The 21,539-nt window shown below is 51.3% G+C and overlaps 2 protein-coding genes across 2 annotated transcripts in view; one reads left to right on the top strand and one right to left on the bottom strand.

The window, feature by feature from the left end:
• Nucleotides 1-6,291: 6,291 nt before the first annotated feature.
• On the bottom strand, nt 6,292-7,586 carry LOC129668323 (eukaryotic translation initiation factor 1-like). The gene is made up of 2 exons (XM_055596292.1): nt 7,480-7,586; nt 6,292-6,520 (listed from the first exon to the last, which is right to left on the bottom strand). The coding sequence occupies exons 1-2, from the start codon at nt 7,584-7,586 to the stop codon at nt 6,292-6,294; spliced, it is 336 nt and encodes a 111-aa protein (XP_055452267.1).
• Nucleotides 7,587-10,988: 3,402 nt separating this feature from the next.
• The window catches only part of Phactr3 (phosphatase and actin regulator 3), a 210,951-nt gene continuing 200,400 nt past the window's right edge, over nt 10,989-21,539 (top strand). Inside the window, exon 1 of the mRNA XM_055596275.1 lies at nt 10,989-11,169. Within this exon, the coding sequence (XP_055452250.1) occupies nt 11,067-11,169 (103 nt within the window). The 5' untranslated portion in view covers nt 10,989-11,066. The remainder of the gene's footprint in view (nt 11,170-21,539) is intronic.

Here is a 21,539-nt window from a genome sequence, read left to right as displayed (position 1 = left end):
GGGAGACACAAAGATGAGGCCAAGAGTGAGACCATGAGATGACAGCGTGACCTTGCCCAGATCCAGGCTGGGTGGGCTCTTGACACAGCACCAATAGATCGGAAATTCAAATGAACAACAAGTGTTTTTCTGTTGTAAGGATGTTTTAAATACTGCCTGGATGTGCTTACGCTGAGCACTTGAGTGTCCCGTGTCTGAAACTTGTGCCTGTCAGATATAGTGGTTTTTCTGCTGACCTCACATAATTAAACCCTGTCCACTTTGTGGGGAAGGCAGGAGGCAGGCTCTCACAGCCTGGCAGGTGCCAATCCGTGTGCTCGAAGGTCAGAAGCAGCCAGACAGCAGAACACAGCGGTATTTCATACAAACACAATCATGGGTGGATTTTTAAAATTAACATGTTGCACTGAAATGAAGTTTAGACAAAGAAATCTTTAAAATAGTTTGATTTCACTCCTTTTTTCTATCTGGGCACCGCGTGCTCAATACACCCAGGTAAGGTCGAGCCTCCGCAGCAATACCAGAAGTGGCCACAAGAGGGCACAAGAGGGCCACAAGAGGGCAACTTCCTGACCCGTAGTTTCCCTGGGAACTAGCAAGCAAGCACCTTCTGGAGAGGCCTTGTTCGTCCTTCTTCAGACATACTCACTTTTGTTCTCATCCCCCTCTCGGCCACTTTTCAACTTGGATAGATGTACCCCTGAAGTCTGTCTGCTTTGACATTCCCAACACTGACGCGGGCTCCGGCCTCCATGCTGTGAGAACTCTCAGCACTTGCTGGGACCAGCCAGGAAACTGTCATTACGTCAAGCACTCGCCGTGGAGGATGATTGCAGCCAGCGACTAGTGGGGTGTTTGTTGTTTTACGTTTCCTGAGGAGATGTGAAGAGACGTCTGTTCATCCCAGGTAGAGCATGATGAGAGACCAAGTCTCTCCAAGACTCCACCCAACTCTTGGTGTGCCTCGTGACGAAATACCCAACGAAAGTATTTTAGAAGTAGCAAAAGGGAAGGGGTTACACTGGCCCGCGGTTTGTTGGAAGTTCAGTTTATCATAGTGGGAACGGCAGGTGAGGAGTGGGAGGCAGGTGGGGAGGAGTGGGAGGCAGGTGAGGAGTGGGAGGCAGGTGGGGAGGAGTGGGAGGCAGGTGAGGAGTGGGAGGCACGTGAGGAGTGGGAGGCAGGTGGGGAGGAGTGGCGGCAGGTCACATCACACCTGTGCTGCAAAGCAGCGGGAGATAAACATTGGTGTTTGGCTCACTCTCTGCCTCCCCTCTTTAAGATGGGCACCAGAGCCACAGGAGGGAGCCATTCCAGTTCAGGGTGGCTCTTTACCTTAGTTTCTCTGGATACTGCCAAACATGTACCGGAGCTGTGTCTCCTAAGCTATTTCCAGTCAAGTTGAGAGGGATTTTTATTGGGGTTTCATGAGTGTGGGTGACATAGGTGGCTGTGAATTGCCGAAGAAAGACCCCAGACTCAGATGGTCTGCAAAAACAAAGAGCATTTATTCTGCAGAGAATTCCAGCATGTTGGGGTCACCACTTTCACAAAATGGCAGTGGCCCCAAAGGGAGCTTGAAGGTCCATTTTAAAGCCAGAAAGAGGAATTCCTAAAGTGGCTATGTGACCTCGACTGGGATTGGCTGATGCCCATGGAGGCTAAGTGACTCTGAATGGGATTGGCTGGCTCTTTGAAATTATGTCCTCTCATTAACCCCTGGAATAGGGTTCCATCTCAGATCCTTGAGACGGGTCCAAGGGCTGGTATTGGGACTTTAACACCATGAGTTGGTCCATGGAGATCTGTTCTTTAACGTGTTTTTTTTTTTCTCTAACGCTAGGCAAAATCATGCAAGAGGAACAAAGCATGACCAGGAGAAAAAGGACAAAGGGCCTATTTCCTGATATGTCAGTAGGTAGCCATTTGTCCCTTATGGCAGAGTTTCTTTTGACTTAGCGTTTTAGCTGTTAGGTGGGACAATGGACAACATATTCTCTCCTGTAATTTTTCCCAGATGACATTAAGATGACTATCACAGCCCAGGAAGGCTGAAAGACTAGTCAGAGGCTAGCAATGGGGCACTCATCAGAAGTCTCTGGTTAGCAATCCAGTTGAAGAGATAGGGAGCAATCACATTGGCTGGACTGGCTAATCTCAGCTTTCAGCAAGTCCAGATCTCAGGAGCTTGCCATGTACAGGTGATCCCTGAATGGAGTCTGTCACCCAGGTAAAAAATCTGTTACGACAAATACAGACTAGGAACAGAAATTAAAATTTGTCTAGTATTCGAGGAAAGTGAGGAATCCCAAGACCAAGGGAAAAAAAAATCCCATTTAAAGATCAGGTGAGTGTACTTATTTAGAGTCTGTTGAAGCTGTGGCAAGTGGATCCAGGTCTTAAGACTTTTTAATTTCCTGAAACTCATATGAATTGTAGTTTACAAACGGAAGTACATTAGTATCACCATTGTGTTGAGATCCATATTTTAGAAAAAGCAGTTAACAGGCGTCTGTAAGACAGCAGGAGTATACTCATGCTGTTGAGACCTAGTAAAAGCCATAACTTTGGGTTAAAAAAACATAAACAATATCTTCTCAGTCCAGAGGGCTAGATCGACAGATTGGACAAAGATGTCTTTAGCATAGTGAGAAGCACAAGTCTATATCCAGAAGACAAAGGGACATTAAAATCTTGACCTTGTGACTGAATAGTAAGCAGCTAGGGCTCCATCAGCCTGTCAGAATTCCACCGATCAGTGTTAAAAGTCCGAACTTCTGAAATCTCATAAAAACATAAAAATAGCGTAGAAGAGGAGAGATATCTGAAACATTTTTAAATTTGACATGCCTTAAATCATTTTCTTACAGCATTATACCTTACATTTACCTTAAAACACCTTCTTAGACCCACAAGCACTTTACAACTTGCATCTACCAACCTTAATCCACCTTCTTAGACCCTCCAATTGTCATACCCTGCATCTACCAACCTTAAAATACCTTCTTAGACCCTCAAACACTTTTCAACTTCCATTTGAAGCATTAAAATAGCTTCTTAAACCCACAGACATTTTTCCTCATAACTTAACATTTCATATCCTCAGAAACTTTATGCCTTTTCCAGCCAGTTATTCACCTCAAGACACAGGGGGTTGATTATTAGGAGCAGTCATTTAAATGAAGGGATAGTAAAAAAAGGTTTTGAAATCTACGTACCTTTTAACATGAAGCCTGTGAGCAAGGAAAACCTGTCAGCCTTTTTATGCAAGAGATCTAGCATAAAACTAGCCAATGGATGTACTAATAAGCAAACAGTGGGTCTAACTGTTTGTTCTCTGGCTATTAATCTACCATTGGCCTGGCCATCAATGTGATCAGAGACCTGAGAAGGATAAAATGTAACCTAGATGAATCTATGTATCAATCAAAATGACAGACATGACTAGTCAGTCCACCACCCAGACAGTTGTCCCTGACTCCTGTGGTTTCATGGCATCATGGGTAGAGGCAGTCTGGCCATCAGGCAGGGAAGATGAGAGGCTATGTGACCTCAACTACGATCGGCTAGTGTCCAAGGAGGCTACACGACTCAGATTGGGACTGGCTGGCTCCTTGGAATTAAGTCCTCTCATCACTAACAAACCCGCCCAGCATAGGTGATGACGTAGAAAAGCTGAATCCCTGGAGCTCTCTGCACAACTTGCAGGCAGCTCCACCAGAGTCTCCTCTCCCTCAGCAAGTGATTCTCACTTATAAAACCAGGGGGAAGCCTGTGCGTCCTGTAGCTGCCTCTGAGCTCTGTTGCCATTTGGAGGGAGCCAGCAGCTGCACACACCAGCACTGCCGGACTTAGCAGAGTAGAAGTCTGCCATCTCCTGGCTGGCAGGATGAAGGTCACTTGGCAGAGGCTGAGACGAAGGGAGGCTGTCCATCAAGAGCTACACCAATGAGAGGACGTTATATCAGAGCTCGTGTTCAGGCCTGTGTAGGAGGGAGGCCTGATGGTGCCTTCTTGAGCCAGCAGACAAAGAATGCTTCTGGAGGAGGCCCCAGGGCATACTGTCAGAGTAGCTCCCATATGTCTGTCAGTCATTTCATCTATGATGCTGTCTTCAGGGGAATTAGTGGCTCAGAGAGAAGGGCTATCCCTAAGAGGCGCTGCTGGGGTTTGAACTCGGTACCGTCTTAAGGCCTGCACCAGTACTGTGGAGGAGGTGGCTTCTGTGTAACCAGGCTCACCTTCACCCGCAGCCTTTGCAGACATCCACAGTTGCAAACAGCCTGGGTCCTTGAGACAGAGGCTGCACCCATCATGTTATCACAGGTAATCCCAGGTGCTCACAGGTTCTGATCTGAGAGGGCACAAGAAGGACCTCGGGGTGAGGCTTCCAGAAATGTTTCCAGGATGACAGCTGGGATGTGTGCCCCCTGCCTTAAGCATCAGACGCAGACCCCAGTGCTGTTGGCAATAAAATTGGTGTTGGGCTAAATATCATTTACTATTAGCTCTATGGTTATCATGGCAGGCGTGGATGGAGGAAGTGGTCCAGGTGAAGAACGAGCAAGTATTTATGGAATTATGGGTGCGAGGCTGGAGCTGGGAGGTGATATAAGGCTATTCTAAGATCTACCAGGGGTCTGTGTCTTTTACTGTGACAGTGGGTTAGATACAGCATGCTAATAATTACAGAAATAATAATAAACATTATTAGACCCTACCATTTAATTAACGGCTGCATAATGGTGCCCAGCTAATTTAATATATCCACACCCTTAAAAATTATATTTTATCATAGTTTCGTGGGGAAATAATCTCCCAGAGATATAACCCAAGCTTAGAACCTGCTATGGGCAGGTGGGCGATCAAGCGAATGGACTTGGCAGAGCAGAGCTGCCTCTAACTGACCTGACCACACCGAACCATGTTTCTATCAGATGTGGTCAGTCATTGTCACTGATACCTGAGACAGCCCCGTGACCGAGGTGTTTGCAGAGACACCGCCAACAACATGGAGAAGGAGCACTGTGGCTGGCTGAGCCATGACCTACACGCCTGTGTAGACGCTGATGTAGATGACTCCATGAACCGAGCCTGCTTTGCCTGTAACCTGAGATCAACAGACACTCTAGGGTCCATCCCACTTCTCCAGGTGGACTGTTGGCCATTATCCCAGCTGGCTCCCGTGAGACCGGGGAAGCTGAAGGAACACCCAGCACAGACTGAGACGGTGGGTTTGGAGGGTATGTGCGCCCATGCGTATATGTGCAGGTGTTGGGGGGTGCAAGTGAAAATGAATCCCATAGTAAGAAACTACTAAGGCCTTCAAGTTGGTGATAGCTGTGTAAGAACCCAGGTGGGAGGACTTTGGGGTCACGGGGCTTGTATGAAGCCACTCTGGCACACAGCTGGCAGGAAGAGCTAGCCTGAAGATTAGTGTGGTTGCTGAGTCCTGCAGCCATGTTGCTCTGTGTCCTCCCTTGCCCGGATGGCTGTCTGGAGGGGTCCCTTGCTCTAGCCTGAGGAGGCTGGAGGTTCTGGTGGGCTCTCACTCCCACCCCTGTCTTATGGTGTCACCAACCTTTCCTAAAGGCTTCTGCTTTCTGCCCTCCCTGTGGTAAGTGCTGGCTCCACTTGTATGATGAAGGAGACAAGATCTTGGGTGTGAAAGAGTTATAGGGAGGGGAAGGACTCTCTCTCTTTTAAAGATTTATTTATGATTATTATTTATACAGTATTCTGTCTGCAGGTACACCTGTATACCAGAAGAGGGCACCAGATTTCATTACATATGGTTGTGAGCCACCATGTGGTTCCTGGGAATTGAACTCAGGATCCCTGGAAGAGCAGCCAGTGTTCTTAACCTCTGAGCCATCCTTCCAGCCCGGGAAGGACTCTTGATGCTCAGTTTGGACACTTGGGTTCAGAGGTGTCCACCTCAAGTCTTTTTCCAGTATTTCCTTTCATTTTTTCTTTTTCTCTTTCTTTTCCTCCTTTCTTTTCTTTTCTTTTCTTTTCTTTTCTTTTCTTTTCTTTTCTTTTCTTTTCTCTTCTTCCTTCCTTCCTTCCTTCCTTCCTTCCTTCCTTCCTTCCTTCCTTCCTTTCTTTCTTTCTTTCTTTCTTTCTTTCTTTCTTTCTTTCTTTTTTTTTTTTTTTGGCTCTTTTCAGTTTATTGCATGAAGGAGTTACACTAGTCCAAGTTAAAAGCAGAACCCAAATGGTTACATTATACACGCTGTGACAGGGACAGAAGGAAATTCTACTCGTTGCAAGGAAATCCTCCCTTCAGCTTCAGAACCCATGAACCTTCAGCTGACCGTCCTTAGCCTGTCCAGTCTCTATCAGGAACTGGCATATGTTCTTGTGCTGCTCACCCTGCAGCTGAATTACTTCTCCATATTCTGGATGCTCAATTACAGTACCCTTGCAGGTAAATTTCTTCTTAAAGGCCTTCTTTTTATCGTAATCAGCCATCCCTTGGACAGTAGTAAGAGTCTTTCTGTTGTTTCTCTGTTGAATTCTTTTTTTAAATTTTTTATCTTTTCTTTATTACAATTTATTCACTTTGTATCCCAGATGTAGCTCCCTCCCCCCTCCCCTTCCAGTCCCACCTTCCCTCACTCTTCTCCCAAGCTCTTCCCCAAGTCCACTGATAGGGAAGGTCCTCCTCCCCTTCCATCTGACCCTAGCCTATCAGGTCTCATCAGGACTGGCTGCATTGTCTTCTCTGTGGCCTGGAAGGCTGCTCCCCTCTCAGGGGGAGGTGATTGAAGAGCTAGCCACTGAGTTCATGTCAGAGACAGCCCCCATTCCCCTTACTAGGAAACCCACTTAGACACTGAGCTGCCATGGGCTACATCTGTGCAGGGATTCTAGGTTATCTCCATGAATGGTCCTTGGTTGGAGTATCAGTCTCAGAAAAGACCCCTGAGCCAAGATCTATTGGTTCTGTTGCTCTTATTATGGAGCTCCTGTCCCCTCCAGATCTTTCTATCTCCCCCTTCTTTCATAAGATTCCCTGCACTCTGCCCAAAGTTTGGCTATGAGTCTCAGCATCTGCGTTAACAACCTACTGGGTAGAGTCTTTCAGAGACTCTCTGTGGTAGGCTCCTGTCCTGTTCCTTGTTTCACACTCTTCTGATGTTTATCCCATTTGCCTTTCTTGAGCATCTTACCCAGGGTCCTCCTTCTTGCTTAGCTTCTTTAGAAATACAGATTTTAGTATGTTTACCCTATATTATATGTCTAATATCCACTTATAAGTGAGTATATACCATGTGTGTCTTTCTGCTTCTGGGCCACCTCACTCAGGATGATCTTTTCTAGTTCCCACCATTTGCCTGCAAATTTCATGATTTCCTTGTTTTTAATTGCTGAGTAGTATTCCATTGTGTAAATATACCACAATTTCTGCATCCATTCCTCAACTGAGGGGCCTCTGGGTTGTTTCCAGCTTCTGGCTATTAGGAATAAAGCTGCTGAACTCTTATATGGACAAAGTCCTCAGTGCCAGCAGGAAGCAGCTCATCACCCTTCCTTGCATCAGCAAAAGGGTGGAAAGAGTGAAGGTTCTGTATAGCGGACATCCGATACGATTCCTTTTCCTCGGTGAAAACGGCCTGCAGTGTGGGGCTGATGGCCAAGCCAGCGTGCTGCTAGAAGCCCCTGCCCTACACAGTTCTTGAACTGAAGATGAGCTCCTCAGGGCCTCCACTGTCACTTCTCTGTGCCATGACCTAGATCCATCCAGAGGAGATGCCTTGGCCACTGTCGTCCCCACCTGCTGGCTCCAGGCATCTGTCCACTCTGTACCAGCAGTGTTCAGGGGCTTGGCTGGCAGCCTGCTCCAGTTTGAGTCTGTCTGCCTCACTGTATGCCCTCATCATGAGGGATATACACAGAAGGCTGGTCCTGAGGGTTCTTCTGATCCTTAGGAACAGCCGGGGTTTCAGAACGGGGCCTGGTCAGCACCCCTTCTCCTTAGAACCATCTAGAGTGAATGTGACTCTGTGCTTGGGTATTCCTGGAGTCTAGACAGCTCTGAATGTGGCTGGTAAGAACTCTGTGAATTTCATTTTCTCATTTTGAAAGGGACAGTTGATGTCCTCTGCATTTGACCGTGATGACCTTCGATGGATTAAGTTAGTTAGTGCAGGGCCTGTCCTGTGGAAGCAGTTCACACATGATTTCTTTTTCTTCGCTCTTTCCTGAGAGACTCTGCTTAGGTTTGAAGGGTCCAAGGCCATGGCTACAGCAGATGCCTACTGCCCCTTCTTCATTAACAGCAAGGATGCAGAAGGCTGTGTAAACCTGTCATAAGAGCCTCTGTTTGGAGGTTACCATTATTTCCACATTCAAAGATGAAAACACTGGCTTCTGGGAAGAGACAGAGAGCAAGAGTGTCTGATAATATTTTACTCATCTAGACCGAGGGGGAATAAAGATGGCAGGGAGGACTACAGAAAACCCCAGCCTTCACAAGGTCTGCATTCAGGCAGAGTGGAAGCCAGGCACTCACAGAGATGGCTGTCAGCTCTCTCAGAATACTCTGTCCTCAGGCTCCTTCCTCCCAGCTCCATATTGTTTTCATTCTGAGGCTCGAGGAAGCTTCTAGAAGTCTGGATGGGGTCACTCCCATCCTAGTGGATAAAAGGGTTGTAGTGGTTTGAATGAGAACACCCCCCCCCCATAGACTCACATATTTGAATGTTTTGTCCCCAGTTGGCAGATAGTTTAGGAAGGATTAGGAGGTGTGGCCTGGTTGGAGGAGGTGTGTCATGGGGATGGGGGTTTTGAAGTTTCAAAAGCCCATGCCATTCTAGTTAGCCCTCTCTAGCTCCTAAGTTGGGGATCAGGATATAAGCTCTCAGCCGCTGAACCAGCATCATGCCTGTCTTCCTGAGGCCATGTTCTCCACCATGATTATCATGGGCTCTAACTCACTGGAACTGTAAGCCCCAACAAACTTTTTCTCTATAACTTTTTCAGGGTTAGTTGCCTTAATCCTGGTGGAGTGGCTAAAAAGTAACTGAGGCAAAGGCTCCTTTTTCTCAATCTCACAATGCCCCAGATGTGTGCCTCTGTGAACGAACTCTCCCAAACCAGTCTGAGTGATTGCTTTGAGCCACAGGCCTACCCCCAGGCCTGAGGAGCAGCCTTAGTTCTGCCAGAATGGGTATACAGCCACCGAGAAGCAAAGTACACGAGAAAGGGTTTGTTTTGGCTCCAGGTTGGTGGGTGAAACCCATCGTGGCAGATGAGCTGTGGCAGCAGGAGTGTGAGGCAGCTCGCTCACATCGCCTCAGACCCCCAGAGCAGATGGCACGGGAAGAGGACAGAGTTACAGGTTTCAAGGCCTGGCCCATGCCATGGATCCTTCTGCCATCTAGGTTCCACCTCCTCAACACTCCACAACTTCCTGAAACAATCTCACCAGCTGGAGACCAAGTGTTCAAACACATGAGACTAGGGGTGGGTGGGGGGAGGGAGGCACGTCATATTCAAACCACAGTAGTTGGGGAGGGGTCTTCCCAGGGGACCATGGAACCACTGCTACCAGAAAATGAAGGGGGTGCAGAACAAATGGCCGTTGGGCAGCCAGAGCCAAAGCCTAAGGCCGTTCTTTAAAACCCACTGCAGTATCGGGATGGACTGCCGTGTAGGCAAATGACTGTGCTGTGTGCACAGAGGGGAGGCTTGGGAAAGGGAAGCCCAAACACCCAAGCTGAAGGATAGTTGGGAAGAAAAAAGACAATGTGTAAGCAGGGTCTTGGAGGACGGGGAGGCAGTCACCAGACCATAACATTGTGCTGGGCAAAGAGCAAGTCCTGATTACAGACAGCTAGACATCGGCCAGGTTTGGAATCCTGGATGTCCCTGTCGAAACAGGAAGAGGGAATGGAGCAGGGGCATGACAAAGACCCTGCCAGGTTGCTTTTCCACAGCTACACGGTGGACAGTCCTCTCTCCATCCACAATGAAGGGAGATTCGTGCAGCGCCATCTAGTGCCAGCTGAGAACCATTACGCACTTAAAAGTTTCTGTGGGTGAAGGCTGACAGGTCCCAGCAGATAGGGGCAGGCTTCCATGGAAGGTGCAGGTAGGCGGGACACCTGGCCTGCCAGCTCAGTGCTTACCCCCCCTCCTCCCGGCTCACAGGAGCCTACCTGCTTCTGCTTCACTGGGGATGGCCACAGAGCTGCACTTGAAAGCTCTCAGAGACAAGAGGACAGTGCTGTTGATTTCGGCTCTGGGAACTCCTGTGTGTTAACCTGAGTGGCTCAGAGTGAGGTGGGCGACTTGACCCAGGAGGAAGACCCAGGGTCCCTGTCAGGCAAGACTGGATTTTGAACCCTGAACTCAGCAGAGACTGCTGCGACGTCTGTGGACTTTCGCCCCAAAGGGCTGTGGTCAAGGGAGAGCTTGGAACTGTGTGATTGATGCTAGAAGGATGCAGCAGGACTAGCTGTCTGTTGCGAAGCTGGTCCTTGGTTTCCCCCGTACAGTATGCAGTAGGAAAAACAAAACAAAACAGCTATATTTTATAACAAAGGCGAATACGGGGTTTGCTGGAGAGCAGTGATGGCCCCTGCATTTTACAGCGGTCATACAGTGGGCAGTCTAAGGGTCTCCATCACCAGGACGTACCACGTCCAGTTCTCGATTCTGCTCGGTGTCTCATTTCACCTTCCTAAATCCTCTATTAGGCACGAGAAATTCTCAGGCTCAGAGATTTGGAGCGGCTAGTCCGGGATCCCACAGCGGCTCTAACACCGCAGCCTCCTTACTACGTAATTAACTCCGCTGTTCATCTCCTGACCGATTGGTTGTCCGGGACTCTCTGAGTCAAGTTTCCATCCATCGATCTGGGCAATGTCCAGGAGGTCAAGGTCACTGCTCAGCCCCTCTGTGCCTCCGCCCTGAGAAGGGGCCGAGCCTTACAAGGCGGCACCGCCCCCGCTCCAGTCCCGCCCCGCTCCGCCAGCGCCTCCGGGGGCCCCAGGCTCTGCACTGTGCTCGGAGGGGCGGTTGCAGCTCGGAGCCGCACAAGCCTGGCCTTCAGGGAGATGCGTGGCCAAGGCAGGGGGCACGCCCGCTGGCCCGCGCCTCTGCGCTCGCTGCTGCGCACCTTAGGGCCCCAGGACGCCACCACCCAAGGCTTGGCGCAAGGTAAGTGCGAAGGGGACTTGGGATCCCTGTCGCACGCGGGGCGGGGTGACCTCCCCGCAGCCCCTCTTTACTGCCCTTGACTGCTGCGCACAGCCAGGATGCCCGCTGCGCCCCAGCCACAGCGCCGGCGCGTCCTGCTTCCTCTTGCAGCAGAGTCTTAGGGATCTATCCCTAAACAAGGGCAATGGGTGCTGTGGGCAGGAGCGCTGGCCTGTGGCTCATCTCAGATTTGGAATCTCCCCTCTGATGGCATAAGTGCCCCCAACGCACCTGACAGACACGTGACCTCGCTATGCCTCGGTTTCCACCTCTGCAAAATGGGGGTGGGGGGGTTCATCTTTGATCTGCAGTAGCTAGCTATCCCTGTCAGAGCTCCGTGAGTGCCGGCCCTTCTCCAAAGCTGGCTCCCAGAGCCTCGCCCCCTGCAGGGCAGACACCTGGTTCCTGAACCCTGGGGCTAGTTCAGCTGCAGTTGAAAGACTGGCCTGAGTGAGGTTGGCGCAACGCGGGTGGAGTTGGGGAGATGGTCCTTGGGGGAAACCGAAATGGTCAGTCCCACCTTGTCCAGGGAAGAGGGACAGGAGAAATGGGAAGGAGCCCAGGTCTCTGGTGACATGATCAGGATTAAGTCTGTCCTCAGTGGCCTCCGCTCAGGATGGGTGGTGGGCTGTGGAAGAAAAGAGTCAGGGTTTGCTGGTAATCTTTCCCCAGCATTCTCCCCCGGGGGTGTGTGAGTGTGGGGCTCACGCCAGGCCAGCGGCCCCAGTCACCTAGATCCTGAACTTTCAAGCAGTGCCTCAGGTGATCAGGGATCAGATTAGTCCGAAAACTGGTTTAGACCAGGAAGGGCTGCGGTTCTGCCCTCACCTACTGTGAGGGATTCAGTGTCTACAACTGGTTCATCTCCCCCAGTACCACCCCCGCTATTCCCCTTCCCCTCTCCCCCATGCTCAGCCTAGTATCACCATCCTGAAAGATAGTTTGCTAATCCAGGATGCCATGGTCGGGAAACCTTGGGATTCATGGAGTCACAAAGCAATGCTGAGAAGAGATGCCAAGTACTCTGGGATGTTGGGTCCTCCACAGAGGATGTTGTATGCTCCACAGGACCTCTATTCATGACCCAGTCTTTGGGCTCCTTTGTTCAGTGGAGAGCTGGGAGTCCTGAGGACCGAGGTTTTCCACTGCTGACTCCATTCCTCCTAAATACTGAGCTGTGCCCATGGTTAGTGGGGCCTGGACATAAGTTCAGGTACTCTGCCCCACCAGGGAGAATGCTTCCTCTGAGATGGCCTCTTTGGGGTGATGCCCTCTAGGCAGCACAGACCTGGTGTTCCTGAGCCCAGAGGTGCCCTGTCCCTGTTTTCCAGCACTTGGGCATCAACCGCTCAGGGTGGTGTGCTGGGCTCGATTTGAGGATCTTGCAGCCCTTCTGCAGGGCAGTGTGTTCAGAGCTACCTGCCTGCTTATGCAACACCTCACCTGTTCCACATGTGCCTTTCAGCTGTCACATTTTAAAAATAGTTCCGTGGCCTCCGCCCAGGCTTTGGCCCTGGCAGGGCTCAGCCACTGTTGACCCACTTTTGGCAAAGAAGAGAGCTTGAAGTCAGTGGGTCAGCATACACCGCAGGCCCCAAAGCACTGTAGGTGCAGATTCAGATGTTGGGGTGCTGCAGAGGATGGGAGACCGCCTCCTTAACAGAGGAAGTGTTGTGTGGGTGGGTGGGTGGGGTCCAGCCTGCTAGAGAGCAAAGGACAGTCCTGAAGACTAAGGAGCTCTGAGCAAGGGGAGTGGAGAAAGTCGAGTTTGGGGCAATCAGGCAGTGGCTTTAGGCTCTGTGATAAATTACCTGCATCCTCCAGATGCCTCTTGGCAGCAGCCTCTTGGGGTGTGTCTTCGGGATTCTGAAGGTGGGACACTTTGAAACATCTTCTTGGTAGGGGCCGATGGGAGCTGTTGTCCTGGCTGCCCCAAGTCCAGGATGCGCTGTGCTTTTGTGCCCGAGGCCTGGTGATCTGTGGTGCCTTCCGTGAGGTGGTGGAAGGCTTGGCAGGGAGGAGGCAGGGTGGTGGAGGACTGTAGGGGAAGAAGTAATCCCAAGATGAAGGGACCAGTATTTCGAGGCCCTGCCCAAGGGATCCTGGAGGTGGGGCAGAGCTGGGTCTGGAGGCCCCAGACTGAGACTCAGCAGATGAGATAGATCATCAAAAGACGTCACTTGTGGGGAGGGACTGAGGCAGAGAGGATGGTGCTTTCTGGGTTTCAGTATTGCATTGCTATGCTGTGGCTGAGGGGTCCAGAGTCTGAGCACCCACCTGAGCTTTGGAGCCAGCTCCAGGGACCAGGCTGTGTGCTATAGCTCTTTGGCCACTTTGATGAGCAGACCTGGGGTCTGTCTCTTGACCTCTTTCTCAGAGAGTGCCCAGAACCCATGAAGGCTCTCTCCCATTCCTCATATGCTCATTTCTGGAGCTGGCTCTGTGTGAACAGTAATTCCCTGCCTTAAAGGGAAAATGAACAGTTTGGTGGTGGCTTAGAGTACCTTGCACATTAGCTTCTAGTTCTTCAGACCTCCAAGTCTGATTAGGAAGAGCTGAATTGTCTTGGGCTATTTCTGTACCAAAGAGTTTAATACTTTTTTTTTTTTTTTTTTGGAAGGAAAGGCATGATTGATGGTATCAGGACGTGTCCCAGCCAAGGCTCATTAAAAGTGGTGGCCTGAGGGGCCATGAAAAGCCTTGAAACCTAATGCTTTGTTTTGCTGGCTCTGCTCAACTTAGGGCTGAGCAGGGTTTCCCAAAGGCAGTAGCTCAGAGGACCCACAGAGGGTCTGGGCTGCCCAGTTCTTTTGAAATTCTAATGACAACCATCTGGACACGGCAGGCTTTTCTGGTGGAGTGAGTGCAGTGGAGGAGACCCTAGGAAGCAAAGGTCCATGAGTTCAGCAAGCTGGAGGTCCAGAGCCTAGGTTCCAGGCTTGTGCCTGTATCTCTGTGCCTGTGCCAGACCCAGGATGGGACACATCACTGGCTCCTGGACCAATCACCGTAGTCAGGAAGTAGGGATGAACAGGCCACTGAAGGCCAAGGATGGTACCTGTGTCCTCTTCAGAGCCAGGACTGAGATCCTGTCCATAAGGGAGGCAGGAGATGTCAAGGAAGTGGGAGGCTGGCTCCAGGCTCCTCCAGCTCTACCAGCTTTCCAACCACTCTTTATCATGGCTGAGCTGTATACCCGTGCTCACCTGTCCCGCACAACCTGTCCCGACAGGTGTGTGCCTGGAGGCAGAAGTCCTGGTGTCAGGCACCCATGCACAGGGAAGTCCTTGAGTGTGATCCAAGGTCTTCCTGTCCCTCCTGATTCCCTGCTCAGGGGCTCAGGGCACACTTGGAACATGCAGATACCTCCGAAGCCAATGGGCTTTCTGGCTCTCTACACGGTCCCACCCCAATCCTGTATTCGCGTGTATCCGCTCCTCTCTTCCTCAAAGACTGTTGCCTGCACGTCAGCTTGGCCCGTGACTAAGCTGATCACTCCTTCCTTTATTTTCCGACTTTCACCTCTCCGTGTGTGCCCTGGCTCAAGTGCGGCTGTCAGACAATAACCCCCAGTTTCATCCTCGTCTTCCACCTTGTTTGATTCAGGGCATCTTTCTTGTTTTTTTTTTTTTTTTCTGCTGTGTTCAAGCAGGTCTGTGAGCTTTGGGGGGTTTCCCCTGCCTCCGTCCCCCTGGCCCTAGCACAGGAGCTCCAGCAGGACAGGCTTTGGATTCTGGAGATGCAGACTCAGGTCCTCACATTTATGTGGATCCCTCTCCCCAGCCCTTTTCTGTATTAAGGGTGAAGAGAGATGTTCGCTCTTGAAAACAGGCCTGCCTGTAGTTGGTAGTCAGCAGGTATCTGTTGGATGAACGAGTACCGTGTTCTCCTCCAAAAATCTCAGGACTTTGTGCCCCAGCAGGGACAAGCATATATGTCGACAATGCAGTCTCCAGGTGAACAGTGAAAGCACAAATCAGCCTCAAACCTCCCACCCCACACTGTGTCCCGGAGGCCGCTGCAGTTAGGCTCAGTCTTGTCTGCCTGGTTTCCTCGCCCTGAACTTGAAGGGTCAGTAGAAAACCATGCCCCATCGCTGCCTGGAAGTGTCATCAAAAATGCACATGGCACACCGCCTTGGACCTTTATCTGGGTTAACAGATTCTGTCTAATTGCTTTAGAATGTTCCAGGTTCTGTCCTCTTCACATCGAGGTTGCCAGAGGTCGTGGTCTGAGTGTGTTGCAGACAGTGAGTGAAGCTGCAGCCTGGGCAGCGACGGTGCCTCCGGGAAGACTTCTCTGTCTCCCTGAGGTGTGTCCAGCACCGTACGTGATGTTCTGCACCCCGCTGCCCCACCGTTCTCATGGGGCCCTGCCCGGTCTTAGAATCCCAGTCCTACTCCGCTAGGGACTTCCGCCTATTCCTTATCCTGCGCTCATTGTTCTGCCCTGCTTATCACTCCCACTGCGACTTCCTGTGGTGAATGTGATGAGACAGTGCACAGGTGTTTAATGGAGATTCTGAGAGGGTGCAAGCATGTGCCTAGGGAGCTGGCTGTGGGGCAGACACGTGTGATCTTGTGACGGCACACGTGTCTGTGACCAGAATTGAATTTGGGGATGAATGACAGATGTGGCTTCATCCATACAATTCTCACTAATGGTCAGGCCTTCTTCATGAAGCTCTGTTACTCACTGACAAGAGGCTTCCCAGGGACTGGCCGCTTCTCACAGCCCTGGCTGCTCCCCGAGGCTGGGCCAAGCAGGAGTCTGGCTCACACCCCTGTGCAGAGAATCTGGAGGCCTGGCGCTGAGCTCAGCCTGCCTCTGTGAACTTCATTAACCTAACACCCGTGATATTTGAGGCAGAGGCCCAGAATGCGCAGAGAAGTGTCCTAAGGAGCCACAGGGTTGGGGAGATAGTTCAGTCAGTAACATGCTTGCCACTCACTAATCAGGACCTGAGTTCAGACCGCCAGCCTGGCATAGGAGCATGAGTCCATAATCCCAGTGTTGAGGAGGTGGAGACAGGAGGATCCCTGGGTTTACTCGATAGCTGTTCCATGAGCTTCAGATTCAACAGGAGATCTTGTTTCCCAGAAATATGGTTCAGAGTAATTGAGAAAGAAACCTGATGTTGATCTCTGGCTGACACACTACCACAACCAGCGGCACGTACTGCTTACCCCCGACTTCTTGCCTGAGTGGATACTGGCTGGGCTATGGTGCCGAGGGTCATGGTGGACCTGGGCATGTTGGGTCTGTCTGGACAGGACCTGCCTGTGGACGCTGCAGCAGGTGGAGAACAGTTATTTGGACATCAGCCCAGTCACATGGGAGGGTGCTGGAGGGACAGTTAGCCCTTTCTGGAACAGGACCAGGGGTGACACAGGAGCTGTACACTTCTTGGGCCTTGTCTGCAGGGGGCTTTCCACGGAGAGTGGGTGGGGATACTCTCCTGAGGTCCTAAGTGGGGTGTCCACCCTAGCAGGTGTCACCTTTGTGAGTCGCCAGTGTTTGGTGGGGAAGGAAGACACAGTGCTGCTGGGTTGGTGTCCGGTGGGCGTGGGCATCTGTGAGTGAGCACCACGATGCTCTCCTGTTGCCCTCAGGGGAGTGCGGTGGGAGACGTTTGAGGGAAGCTGGACACTGCCTTTTCCCACTGTTCCTGCTTTCACCTAACTCAGTCAGCTCAAGTGTGCAAGCACTGAACAGGTGACATGTGTGTGAGGGCGCAAGCAAGGGAACACGTGCATCTCCATGCTTTGTGTGTGCACATGTATGTGAGGGGACCCTTTTCCTTGTTCACCGGCCCTGGTTCTGTTCTCTCAGGAGGCTTCCATCCAGGCCTCTGGCTCTCGCTCTCAATGCTGTGTCCACCCACAGCGACCTCTGCTGTGCATCCCCTACTTATACTTTCTTGTAAATTCGGAGAGGGTGTGACTTCCTGGTGGATTCCCTGGGCCCTGGGCACCTACCATCCAGTCTTAATTCACCGGCCTAATTCATAGGGTCTAGGCATGTGGCCTCTCAGGCCCATGCCTTAGCATGGCTTATGGGACTCCTGAAGCTGCCTTGTCTCTGAGCTCTCATCCTGGCTTTCTCTGTGCTAGCTGGACCCTCTATGTGTACGAGTGTGTGTGTGTGTGTGTGTGTGTGTGTGTGTAGAAGGCAGGGTCAGGGGCATCAGACAAACACTCTCAAGGGAGTTCAAACAAACTCTTGTGGATCACGTTTCACCCTGTGTGGCTCAGAACAACCCAGATTTGATGTGTGCTGAAATCAGAGGTCCTGCTGTCTATGTTTTCTCATCCTTCCAATTTTTTCCCCCTGCACAATAGGAAATTACATCCCCCCCCCCTCAGAGGTGTCTTCTGAGTGGGGGTATAACTATCCCTGAGTCACAGAAGCTGGATTTCAGCATTTAACTCCAGGAGTACAAGGTGCAGGGCAGGATCTGGAAGCCATGGGCACTGCTGAGAAGGCCTGCTTCCTGGGTCTGGAATACAGGTGCCAGGACCATAGGGAACCTGAGATGTGAAGGCTTTGGCGGTGCTTGTTACTGCAGTAGAACTAGCTGGTACTGTCTGCCGGTGGTTTATCACCTTTGATGATAACCAAACCTCAATGAGTGGCCAGCCTGCCCTTTTCACTTCCATCTTTCACACCTCAGCCTTAACATCACCTTCTCAGAGAGACCCATGCCCATCACTTATCCACTCCAGCAGTCTCTGCAACTTAGGGGCCTCAAGCTGTGGCTGCCATCTTGCTGTGTTTTCCATGCCACAGTCCAGGCAGGATGGCCCATCTGCCTTTCAATGTGAGACATAGGCATGGCTCTTGTCTAGTCAAGCCAGGCAGACACAGCAGGCCTTGCCTTCTCAAAGACCAGAAGGTTAAGATCAAGTTGCCAGCTGGTTGTTGAGGCCCCTGTCCTTGCCTTACAGCTGGCTGGCCACCACATCACCTGGTCTTCATTAACGTTGTGTGCACCTGGTATCTCCAGGTGTCTTCTGTATCGATAGTACATCTGCCTGACACCTGTAGGAAGGCTTTCTCTGAGGGCCTCAGTTGCCTCTTTGAGCATGTGTGCACGCAGGCTTGGAGAGACCAGAGGACACCCTCGGCTGTTGTTCCTCAGGAAGGACACACCTTTCTCTCCTTCCTTTCTCACTGGCCTTGAGCTTGCCAGATAGGCTAGGCTGGCTCTCCAGAAAGTGCCAGGGGTGCAGGGGTCCTCCTGACCCCACCCCCACAGCACTGGGATCTCCCCGCACTGGAAACCATGATATATATGCAAAAGACCTGTAAAGAAAAAGATAAAAAGGTAAAAATAATGTCCAGACAAAACACTGTAAGACAAAGACAGTCCAAAAGCGCTATTGTGTTCCTCCATTGCTTGCCATCTCCTGCTGGGCATGGAGTCTGGTTCGTATGCACAGAGGCTCTGTGTGTCCAACCCAGTGAGCTCTGGGCATCAAACCCTCATTGTTACTGTGGCAAGCATGTTAGGAACCAAGATGCCCTGCCAGCCCTGCGCTCACCTTTTATGGTTTTGTTTTGTTTTGAGAAAAGTTGTCACTCTGTAGCCCAGGCTGCCTGGAGCTCACTCTGTAGCCCAGGCTGGTCCTAAATTCACAAGAGATCCACCTGCTCCTGCCTCCTGAGTGTTGACATTACACGGGTGCTTTGTAGTCACCTTTTTAAAGACCCATCTCCATATAAGGTCACATTCTAAGTTCCTGTGACTCAGGACTTGAGCATACACATGAGGGCAGTGCAGGAGTTGAGGGCTAGCCTTGGATCCTGCACCAGGCCTTCTGCAAGGTGGCCTGGGTTTGAAAAGCAAGTTTCCCAAGAGAAACGGGCCCAGCTCCCATCATCGATCACGACTGAGCCTTGAACGTCACTTCTGCCACACATGGTCTCAGCCCTGGGCACTGCCGACACTTTCGTCTGAGCCGGAGAGCTCAGCGTACAAGGGAATGGTTCTGGGAAACACAGTGCAGCTTTTCCTGGCTGTACTGACACTCAGCTACTCCCTCCGCGGCTCTTTGCAGCCTCCACACCTCGTGCCGCTGCGAGGAGTTCATCCAGCAGCGTCCCAAGAATCCTTCTTAGGCTTGTCCCTCAGTCAGAGTTGTGCGTCAAAGATTCCCCATCTCTGACGGGGGGACACCTTCCCTTGCCTGCTCTCATTGGTGGCAGTGTCTCTGTGTAACATCTGCTCGCCTCCTGGAGTCTGGCTTCGTGCCGTGCCTGACATGAAACCTGGGCCACACTGGCAGTCATGTGATCACAGCGCGCACGTCGTCAGAGGGATCTCACGTGTTCAGGGTAGCTCCACCAAGAGACCCTCCTACTGGAACCCTGGTCTTACACACTCTTGTGCAGACTGTGCCTCTAATCCTGCTGCCTCGGGGCACATCTGGAAGTGCCCCTGAGTCTGAATCCTTCCAGCTGTTGATCACAGAGCCTGGAGTGGTTGTGGGACACCCACCCTTCCCCCCAGCACAATCGCCACCCTCTTCACTGCCTTTCACTCCACTGAGCAAGCTCAGCACAGTAGCGACTTGCTCACTTCCAAGCCTGAAGCCCAGCAACTGGCCCATAGCACTGGCCTGTGGATTCTATAGCTTGAGCAGGATCTCGAGTGGACAGGACAAGGCGGGGCACAATGCGGTGGAGGGAGCTCCTCTTTCCTTACTCCCAGAGAGGGCCATCGCTGTGGTTTGCAGGTTGTGTCTGCTCATCTGGAGCCCGCTCACACGGGGTCTCCTAGTGGAGAGCCACCCACGGAAGGCTCCAGAAAGTTCTCGATTTCTTCAGCCCTGCGCAGTTGTAGGAGCTGAGCTGCCCCCTTTCCCAGGAGTCTCTGGTGGGAGGCTGCCCCCTTTCCCAGGAGTCTCTGGTGGGAGGCAGCTCTTCTGTCTCAGGCCGCCCCGGGTTTTCCTGAAGGCACAGAGTCTCAGAGGCCATCACATCAGTGTACCTCATGGGTATTCGAAAAACTGGAGATAGATGTGTCCAGCCTGCTTGGATTCGAATCACTTCTCCAGTTAGTATTATTATTTTTGAGTCAAGGTCTCACAGTGTAGCCTGGCTTGCTTGGAACTCACTAGGTAGACCAGGCTGCCCTCTACTTTGTGGTGATTCTCCAGCATCTGCCTCCAGAGTACTGAGGTTTACAGGTGTACATAACCACGCCTGGCCCTTTCCCGCTAGTACTGAGGCTCTCCAGACACTAGATGGACCTTCTTCCAAGCCTTATCAGAGCCCACCTCTATGCTGCTGTGAGCGCCTGCTGGGATCTGCCTCCCACCATCAGAGAGGGATCCTGGCAGGCGGAGCTGGCAGTTACATGTTTGGACAGAAGGGTCAAGGCCGCTTACCTAGAGGGGAGACCTAAAAACAAGTCCTCTACACCAGATGAGGTTTCTGATACAAGTTAAGGACTGTATTTCTCTGCTTCTGGGTGTGCAAGACAGCTGTGTTAACTGAACGTTCTCCCCTCTTGCGTGACCGACTCTCCTCACCAAGCTAATTCTTCCCAACGCAGATAATGAGTCTGCTAAGGCCCAGGCTTGCTGTGTGTTTCCAGTTCTATTTTTATTTTTAATGGCTTTACTCTCTGTTTCCTGTATTCCGCAAGAAATCGTGGTAAATTAGCTCCAGATTTTAAACACTAGGATCATAAAGAAAGAAAGAGGACTCTTTATTTGTAGACCAAAGTGATTTCCAACTTAGAATGTTGCCGGCCCAGGTGAGGGGGTCCCTGGTCTGTGTGGGAATCTCCACAGTGTTGGGTTCGGGAGCTGTCCTGCAGCGATGGTGATAATCATGCCAGCCTGCACCCAGTGAGGGCCGGTTCTGTCTGCGGCCCTGCTCATGTCGGTGGGTGTGTGTGTTGCTGCGATGGGACTCACGTGACCAATGTAAGGAACTGAGATTTAAAGGGACTGAATGACTCGCTCTGGGCAGTTCACCTTGGCCAGCTCTGGCTTCTCAGACATTTTGCTATCTGGCCTAACACCCCTCCCCCATCACCCTTTGTGTGGATACGTGTGTGAGAGTGTGTGTGCGCGCTCGTGAGTCTCTGCACGCACCCTGGGTGGGCTCATGGAGATCAGGGAACCACTTTCAGGAGTCAGTCCTCTACTTTCACCAATGTGTCCCAGAGGCTGAGCTCAGGAGATCAGGCTTGGCAGCTTTGCCCATCATGCCATCTTGCCTCCATCTGCCCCTATTCTTAATCTATATTTTCTACTTTGTTTTTTCCCTCCCTGAGAAGCGTTCAATAGCAGGCCAATGCTGTGCCTTAGTGCCTAGTT

This window comes from Psammomys obesus, unplaced genomic scaffold (assembly GCF_907164565.1).
Source record: "Psammomys obesus unplaced genomic scaffold, mPsaObe1.curated_primary_1811, whole genome shotgun sequence".
Lineage (NCBI taxonomy): Eukaryota > Metazoa > Chordata > Mammalia > Rodentia > Muridae > Psammomys > Psammomys obesus.
This window is presented reverse-complemented; position numbering and strand designations above follow the sequence as displayed.